General features: G+C 52.5%; 2 protein-coding genes across 2 annotated transcripts in view; one reads left to right on the top strand and one right to left on the bottom strand.

Annotated features, from left to right (window-relative positions):
• The window catches only part of ZNF839 (zinc finger protein 839), a 16,411-nt gene extending 14,494 nt beyond the window's left edge, over positions 1–1,917 (top strand). The window contains exon 9 of the mRNA XM_077776542.1: positions 784–1,917. Coding sequence (XP_077632668.1) covers positions 784–1,785 — 1,002 coding nt within the window. The 3' untranslated portion in view covers positions 1,786–1,917. The remainder of the gene's footprint in view (positions 1–783) is intronic.
• A 5,168-nt stretch (positions 1,918–7,085) lies between these two features.
• CINP (cyclin dependent kinase 2 interacting protein) overlaps positions 7,086–9,231 on the bottom strand; it is a 19,682-nt gene continuing 17,536 nt past the window's right edge. The window contains exons 4-5 of the mRNA XM_077776486.1: positions 8,722–8,851; positions 7,086–7,557 (exon numbers count right to left, since the gene is read on the bottom strand). Coding sequence (XP_077632612.1) covers positions 7,355–7,557; positions 8,722–8,851 — 333 coding nt within the window. The 3' untranslated portion in view covers positions 7,086–7,354. The remainder of the gene's footprint in view (positions 7,558–8,721; positions 8,852–9,231) is intronic.

Genomic DNA, 9,231 nt, shown 5'->3' with positions numbered 1-9,231 from the left:
AGGGTAAAGCGCTCCCTGTGCCCCCGAGGCCTGCTCTCGCTGCCCGGTGTCCCTGGGGCCAGATTTAAGAAAGCCTAGTCTCTCAAGGGTTTTATCCGCACCTCCCGGTGTCCTGTGGTCCTCTCTCGTTCCCCGCGAGGCCGGAGGTCTGTGAGGCTCTTGAGTCCCTTGTTGGAATGAAGAGCCACCTTGTGCCGGTGAGTGGACTGGTGTCCGGAGGGTCCCGAGGACACGCCACGCCTGGGGCTTGGCTTTCCTGAGACTTGGCTGTAAGTGCCCACTGAGGTTTAGCACTGGAAACAAGCCCTCCTCTGGTTTTTAAAATTTTAATGTTTATTTTTGAGAGGGAGGGGCGGAGAGAGGGGGAGACCAGAATCCGAAGCAGGATCCAGGCTCTGAGCTGTCAGCACAGAGCCCGATGCGGGGCTCAAACCCACAAACCCTGCGACCATGACTGGAGCTCAAGCCAGACACTTAACCGACTGAGCCCCCAGGTGTTCCTGGTTTTTATTCTGTTCTAGCCAGAACCTCTCAGCTGGGCGCTGAACCGATAGCGCACCGAGAACGGATCTGCCACTTCCTAAAACCGCCTGGTCCCGCACTCGATCCTAGGGTCTCCAGTGGAGAGGGGCACTCTCTGATTTAGAACTTACGACTGATTTCCACCGCAGGGGAGGGCAGATTTATGCAGGGAGAGCAATGAAACCCCGGCCCCCCCTCACCTGACCGGTCAGTGTCGCCTCTGAACTTCATCCGCACTGGGAAGCTGCCGGTCCCACATAGCAAGGCGCGTGGACGTCTCCGCGTGTTCCGCCAGGAAGTGAATCTGGACTGGCTGGTGGGGTTGGCGAGCGCAGTGAGCAGGCCGCACCACTGCACACGTCCACTTACCCGCTTTTCTTGAACTGTTTAGGTCTTGCCCCTCCAGTGAGTGGGGACGCCTCTCGCCATCCAGAAGAGAGCCACACGGCGCCGGTTTCTGGCCCTGCGGCCCAGCGGCTGCAAGCAGTCGCTGGCCCAGAGGTCAAGAGCAGCTCTGGGGCTCCTGTGGTCGCGTGGGAGGAGGCCGGCGGGCCGAGTCCGAATCCTCAGTTAGGAGAGCCCGGGATGCAGACACAGGGGCGGGCGCCGGCCCTCCCTGGAGAGGAGGCCCAGGAACACTCTGAAGACCGGAATGGAACTGGGGGCGGCCTCGGCAGCGGGGGTCTCTGCGGCGCCCTGACGTGTCCTGGAGGGGCGGCGTCCCTGCTGCCTTCCAGGCCTGGAGGCTTCAAGAGGCACGGCTCCCTCTGGAAGGGCCCGCCGTCCGGCCCTGGCGACGTCCTGCTTCCGGAAGCTGCTGGCCCTCCCTTGGACAGGGTTTTGTCTGTGGCCGTGGGGCCAGCTGCCTGCGTCCCCGGGACCGGGCCCGAGCCGGGGCCTCAGCCGGGCCAGGCTGGGTCGCTGCCCACCGACAGGGGTCAGGGAAGCCTTGCAGGAGGGGACGTGGACCTCTTCCCCCTGGGGCCCGAGGCGCGTGCTGACCAGGGAGACCTGGAGAGCATTGTTGGTGTGGGCGAAGCCGTGGTGTTTGAAATTACCAACGGGTGCCATGAATCTTTGTCTCAGGGACAGGAGCAGATATTTATTCACACTTCCAGCGGCTTGATCTCGCCCCATCCGGGTTCCGTGGTGTCCGGGGAGGGAGATGCTGTCGTGGTGGCTGGTGCGGAGGGGCCTGCCCTGCAGACGGGTCCGCTGGAAGGGCTTCCTATGGAAGCTGTGGAGGCAGAGCCCTCCCAGTGAAGCAGAGCCGGACCCCAGTCCTGGGCATGTGTGCATCTTATCCAAAGAAGGTCTATGCGAAGTGATGTGTATTTTTCTACTGTGAATACTGACACAGATGAACTTTTATTTATAAAGAATAATGTCTTTCTACTTGGCTGGCTGGCTGCCCTTTTCTGTATCCTTCTTGCCTTTGCACCGATGGCGGGGGTTACCCAGTAATGAGCTCCTCTGACGCGGCCAGTCCGAGACGACCCACGGTTAGCACCACAGCGCTGTGACTTGTCTGTCTGGCTCCCCCAGAACGGCATCCCCTTCTCTCCTTGGTGATAGGTAGGCTGCTTTCCCACCACATCTGCGTCTGTTAAAGAACCAAGTTAGCCATCCTGCCTCTGCCCCCAGGAAGTAGGAAAGAAAGTCGTTTCTGCCTGCTGCGCGTGCAGCTGAGGTCAGAGCCCCAGTCCTCAGGCGCGTCCCTCACAAAGTCACCTGTCAGGGTCTCTTCTCTTTTGAATGTTTTCCTCGGCTTTGTTACGGGGAGGGAAAGGGAAGGTCACTGGTCCACCTGCAGACAGCACAGGTGTCCCCTCCCCCAGAGAGACGGTCAGGAGGGGCCCCGAGCAGGCAGAGCTGGGCCCCTGGGCTGCCCCCACCCCTGTGCCCTGCTCCTTCTGGGCCCTGCTGCGCAGGTGTGGGCTTCACCCCCGGCCATCGTCCTGTCCCCTCTGCTTGATCGCAGAGCCGGTTTGACAGAGCAGGTGGGCGGTGTCCCCGGACAGCAGCCAGCAACGAGCCAGGCACGGTGTGTCCTGCAGACTCAGGTACTTCTCAGGCGCCCAGAGCGAGTCCCATCCTGGGATCCTGGAGTGAGGCTGAGCCTGGACCCTGGAGAGGCCAGAGCCTGGATCCTGGAGTCAGGACTGAGCCTGGATCCTGGAGTGAGGCCTGAGCCTGGACCCTGGTGAGGCCTGAGCCTAGATCCTGGAGTGAGGCCAGAGCCTGGATCCTGAAGTCAGGACTGAGCCTGGATCCTGGAGTGAGGCCTGAGCCTCCTGCCTGGGGATCGTTCATAACCCTCATCAGGCAACTAATGCAACAGGGTTAAATCTGGCTCTGTGGTCCATGCTCTGGACCCAGGCCCTTTAAATACAAATTTATTTTCAATTTATAGGACATTACGGAACATCCCCGCACATCTTAATTTCAGCGTTGTGGGTGTGACTATAAGTGGATAGTGAATTTAACTAATGGAGTTAAACATCCTTGTTCCACTGAACAGAGCTGGAAACACAGGGCCCTGGCAGTATGCTCATTAAAATTTTTTTTAAGTTTACTTATTTCAAGAGAGAAAGAGACAAAAATTGGGCGGTGGGGGGAGGCAGAGAGAGAGAAGGAGACAGGATCTGAAGCAGGCTCTGTGCTGTCAGCGAATAGCCCGGTGTGGGGCTCCAGCCCACAAACCTTGAGGTCATGACCTGAGCCACCCAGGTTGCCCAGGTGGCTCATTAATTTGACATGCTGGTCGTGCTGGTTGAGGGACCGACAGGCCTTCGCTCTGGGGCTCCAGGGCCATACCTGCCAGGGCAGCGTTCACAAGGTCCCCAAGCAGGCAGATGTATAAAACAGCTTCTACATCACAACACTACATCAGCAGGTGTAACCTTATTCCATAGAAAACAAATGGACATTTCCTTTTCTTGTAAAGAGTTTTTATTTTGGATACATAGTACTTATAATTTGAGATGGTCAGATTAGGGGCAGGAGTGAAGAGGTGTCAGATCGCAGGTTCAGGGACAGGTACCGCCAAGTGACTCAGGGGCTGGTGTGGGCCCTCAGGACGTGTTTTCAGCACTTATCATCTACAAGTCCCTGTTCAACTACTTTCATTACTAAATGCAATGAAAGAAAGTCCCTTTGTTCTCTGTTCCCTGGACAGCACAAGGCCATGCAGCTGCAGCCCCGCCCCCCCCCCAGCCAGGCTCTTCCGTGTTGGCCTCCCCAGGGGTCACGGGAGGGGGGCAGTGGGGGTTGGGAGGAGCGTTGAACCAGAAGAGGAGCCGAGGGGGAGCCGGTCTTTGATGTCCTCTGAGGTCTACATTTTAAAGAGTAATGTCTATTTTCATCTGGGGAATAGTAAGCACATAGCTCGAAATGCCAAAAGCTACCGGAAGGCCTATGCCAAGCACTGCTGGCCTGGCCTCCGCCCTCTGCCCCTTCAGCCAAGACGGGCACATTCTCCTTTCTGGTGACTCCCCTCTGTGTGGCTAAATTATGTCTCCTTAACAGCTTTCTTGATTTATTCACATTAGATGGTATCCATGGACTATTTCATTGTGAGACATGGGACGGGGCTTGCACGCCCCACGCCCCCTGCAGTGTCCCTGTGTCACAAGTTAGTATTCAGTCAGCATTTAATGTTTGCGTTGAAGTATAAACGCAGCTCCCAGCTGAGTCTCGTGATATGCTAGGATCACACGGACTTTCCTGTAAGCTTTTGTTTTTCCTAGAGAGAGCTGCCTTGGGTTTTTTCGTTTGCTTAGTGGCTTTCTTTTTTCACTATTTTTTATTTTTTTATTTTACTTTTAAAAGTTATTTACTTTGAGAGTGCGAGAAAGTGAGTGGGGGAGGGGCNCACAGAGCCCGATGTGGGGCTCGAACCCACGAACCGCGAGATCATGACCTAAGCGAAAGTCGGACGCTTAACCGACTAAGCCACCCAGGCGCCCCTATTTTTTAAAAAACTTATTTACTTTTAAAAGTTATTTACTTTGAGAGAGAGTGCGAGAAAGTGAGTGGGGGAGGGGCAGAGAGAGAATCTGAAGCAGGCTCCGTGCTGTCAGCGCAGAGCCTGACACTGGGCTCAAGCCCATGAACTGTGAGATTGACCTGAGCTGAAGTCGGATGCTTACCCAACTGAGCCACCCAGGCGCCCCACATACAACTGTTAAGAACCATGATCTGGAAGTTGAGCACATCTCAGTCACAGGGACTGAGCAAAGGAGGTTCTGACACCGACCCCTAAACTGGTAGCCGCATACCTGCTAAGATTCAAAGGAAGCAAAGAAAAAGCAGTGAAGGACAGCCAGCGGTCTCGGCCAAAGCCCTTCTCCCAGAAGGGCCCAGACTGTGGTGGCTCAGGAGAGACAGTGGGAACAGTTCTAAAACCCCGGCAGCCGAAAACGGGTATGTGCTTTCTGCTCACGCAGCGTCACTCCCGGCAAGTGGGAGGGCTCTGTCCCATCGCTGCCAAGTGGGGGACCCAGGGGGGTAGGCACATGGCACATGCTGCCAGTGGCCACCCCGAGGGAGGGGACTGTGGGAGAGGTCCAATCTGCAGTGAACACCCTTCCATGGCCAGGACTAGCCGTGTGGTCTCTCCCGGCTGCAAGGGAACCCGCAGGGCGGGACTCAGGGAATCCTGGGTGAGCAGGGGGGTGGCCTGCGGGTCACATCATTTATGACATGCAGGTGTCATTCGGAGCTAAGCTGTGTGGGAGCTTGTGACTGCTCTGATGCTTTTGCATCAGCTTCCGTGCCTCCCTGAGGGTATCCTTTTTTTGTTTTAATTAAATGTGCTTATCATGACTTCATCCCGAAACGCTTCCCCAATCTCGTTCTTGGATTTTGTGGACTTGCCCTTGTCCGACTCCTTCACTGTCCGGCAAGGTATCTGGAGGCAGAGAGCTGTGTGAACCATGTCCTGCTATCGGCCAATGCCACCACATAATTTGTTCATCACTGAGCTCTCTCGTGTCTGTCATTAGCAATGTCAGGTTTCCATTAGCTCTCCTGGGCTACTTGGGTGTCTGGGGACGCAACGGCAAGAGCCCACAGACGCAACGGCCCACAGAATGTTCTAGAAAGGTCTGCTCACAATATTAAGTCCTTCAGTGTGTCCTCTGAAGAGTAATTAAAAAAAATTTTTTTTTACAAGTAGGCTCCATGCCCAACATGGGGCCTGAACTCATGATCTCAAGATCAAGAGTGGCATGTTCTACTGACCAAGCCAGCCAGGCACCCTGAAGAGCATTTACTTTTTAAGTCCCGCTGCGACATAAAACTGACTGGGGCTGGGCCTCGTGCCTCGGGGGCCTGTCCCCCTCAGCCACACCTGCCGCCCTGACAGCAGCCTGCTCCCCACGCCAGCAGGACAGCGGGAGCAGAAGACCATCTCTGCTGAACACTCCCCGTGTGGCTTCCAGACTGAGAGACGTCTGAGGGGCTACTTCATGGTAGTTAGACTTTAGTAAGTACCTCAAGGGCAGAGGGCAGACGAGTACTAAGAAATGGTGCCTTTCTTTTCCTTTTTAAAATGTCTATTTATTTGAGAGAGAAACAGAGCGTGACGGGGGGTGGTGGTGAGCGAGAGGGAGATACAGAATCCTACGTAGGCTCTAGGCTCTGAGCTGTCAGCACAGAGCCTGACACAGGGCTCGAACCCATGAATGGTGAGATCATGACCTGAGCCGAAGTCGGAGGCCTAACCGACTAAGCCACCCGTGCACCCCAGAAATGTTGCTTTTCAGCACTTTCGATGTGGCAGTTTGCACAGCCAGGTAGTCTCACTTTCTCCCAAACTAAGTCCCTGTCATGTACGGTCTTTATTGGAGTATTTTCTCTCTCCCCAGGAAGCACTTATTCCTGGGGCGCGGGAGCATCAGTCAGATGAGGCCACACCCCAAACCACATATCACATCCACACTGTAGCATGATGCTTCTTCCATTTGTTTCTGGGAAGCAGATGGTAGAATTGAGTGCCCGATATTTGGCTATAAATGTTGTCAGACTCTAGAACTTGGCCTGAAGAACCGAGTGGCCAGTCACATCCTTGGTATGCAAATACAGGCATGGTTTTTGTTTTCTTTTTCAGGCAAAGGTAGGTAGGTAGGTAGTTTTCCTGATACTGTCTTTACTCAGTTAACTCTGGTATTCTAAAAAAATTTTTTTTAAATTCTTAGTTAGTTTTGGGAGAGAGAAAGAGAGAGACAGAGTGCGAGCAGGGAATGGTTAGAGTGAGAGGAAGACACAGAATCTGAAGCAGCTCCAGGCTCTGAGCTGTCAGCACAGAGCCTGATGTGGGGCTTGAACTCACAGACCACTAGATCATACCTGAGCCAAAGTCGGACATTTAACTGATTGAGCCACCCAGGCACCCCAGCTCTATGGTATTCTAAACGTTAGTTGTGATTATAAAACTAATGCAGTGTCATAAATATTTAAATAACACAGAGAGGTACAAAGTAAAAATACTAAACCAGGGCTTTTCTATGTAAGTGTGATATAAACCACACCTAATTTGCAAAAACAGGGTCACTCCATCATTTTGCCGAGGAGCTCATTTATTTCCTGCAGGAGCCCTCTCAGGTGACAGACTGATGACAGGTGCACGCTGAGTGGTGGATGGCACCACGCGGCGGCCAGCAATGACCCGACCTGGCAGAACCCCAGGCTGGTGGGTGGGTGGCCACAGCACAGGGGCTGGTCCTGGGGTGCGGCACCAGGTCCTCCGTGAAAGACTGTCCGCCATGGCAGCCATGGAGGCAGCCAGGGGTCTGGAGCCTGGAGGCCCAGGCCAGGCCACGCGGGGAGGTCACAGTGCTCGGTGCCCCGTTTCCAGCAGCATGCCTTCCAGAAGCAGCCTGCTGTCGGCCTCCACGTAGGGCTGGTGCAGCCACATTGACAAGTAGCTCAGGGTGAGGTCATGGTCCACGGTGTGTGCAAGCTCTTCGGTGATGGTGCGTTTCAGGAGAAGCTCCTTCCGGTACATGTCGGACAGCTTGTGGGAAACCTCGTCTGAAACAAACGTGTGTCTCCTTTAGTAGCAGAAAAGCACGCGAGTGCTCCTGCCCGGGGGTGAGGCACTGCTCTGGAAAGCTCCTCCTGGAACAGCAGACTCAGCAGGAGCCCCGAGACCAAGGAGGACCATGCGGGTATTTACCGCTCCAGATCATGCGGGTGAGCAGGATCGGAGAGCATGAGGAGGCTCAGGAAATTAACAAGCAAGTACAACCTTTTCTGCTCAACTCTTCACTACCTGCGATGACTGTGAACAGGAGATTCACCTCAGACTGATAATATTCCAGTAACACACTACACGTAAATGGTTTTACCCTTTTCTTCCTCATTTAAATCAGCATCACATGGCTAGGCCCTTCTTTTGAACTAACAAAGCTAAAGGTAAGTCTGATCTCACAGAATTTATTTAAGTAACGGATACCATGTTCCAGTAGTATTCTTCCATAGGGTTGCTGAAATAAAACATCTCTTATTTTATTTTCATTTCTTTCAGTTTATTTATTCATTTTTGAGAGAGACTGGATGTACACGCATAGGAAGGCCAGAGAGGGAGAGAGAGAATCCCAACCAGGCTCCATGCTGCCAGCACAAAGTCTGACATGGGACTCAATGTCTCAAAGCATGAGATCATGACCTGAGCCGAAATCAACAGCCAGACATTCAACCAACTGAGGCACCCAGGTGCTCCTCAATTTATCTTTCAATTAAAACAAAACCCAAAAAAACTCTTTCTTCCAAAAGAAAAAAATTCTGCCTCTGCAGAGGATGTAGAATTCATTCTACCCACTTTTTTTTTTTTTTGGTTAGGGTTATTTATTTTTTTTAAGTAATCTCTATGCCCAACATGGGGCTTGAACTCAATGACCTGAAGATCAAGTGTCTCATACTCTACTGACCGAGCCAGCTGAGTGCCTCAACCAGTTGTTTTAAAGGGCTAATAAGGGCAACTGGCTTTATGTATCTCTATGTTTAATATTCTTTGCTGATTATTAGAGCCGTGAAGAAGCCCATTTTCAGATGCCCCTAATCTCCTTCCCTTCCAATGGATCCCCTCAAATTGAATTTCAAAGCCTGTCCAGCTTCGTCACGTGCCAGATCTAAATAACACAAATACTCTCATAATTTCTGCTTCTCAGAATCAACACAGAAAGAACTACTTACAAAAATGGGCTGTGGGCCAAGTGTGAAACAGGGGGGGCCGTTGTCTCTCGTCCCCATAATGGTAGTTTTCTAATTCACAAATTCCCTTGGTAGTTGAAGACAGCTTTTCCATTTTCATCTGTATTTTGGCCTGAAAAGATATTAGTTGGGAATATGAAAACGTTATTTGAAATTTACTCTAGTCTCAGATTCAATAACTAAGATTTCCAAGCTAAGAAGTAGAAGTCTGTTGAGACCCAAAGTCCAATAACTCAACACTGGTAACTCCACATGCAGCAAATTTCCAGGGAGATGGAGGCAGACAGTTGCTACGATTTCATTAATTTGGATGACTTCCGAAATAAACCCTGGATTTCCAGTGCCAGAAAGAGAAAGGTTGCTCAGTCTCACTTTGCTAAAATTTCTGAAGGCATTTTTTTTTTTTTTTTTTTTAGCATTTCAACGGTGGGGTAAACTATGAAGCCAATTTCAATAGAGCCATACAAAGCGATGACATTTTATCACAAGAGG

This window comes from Crocuta crocuta, unplaced genomic scaffold (assembly GCF_008692635.1).
Source record: "Crocuta crocuta isolate KB4526 unplaced genomic scaffold, BGI_CrCroc_1.0 scaffold8, whole genome shotgun sequence".
NCBI classification, from domain to species: Eukaryota; Metazoa; Chordata; class Mammalia; order Carnivora; family Hyaenidae; genus Crocuta; species Crocuta crocuta.
The sequence above is the reverse complement of the archived record's forward strand: the minus strand, read 5'-3'. Positions and strand labels throughout refer to the sequence as shown.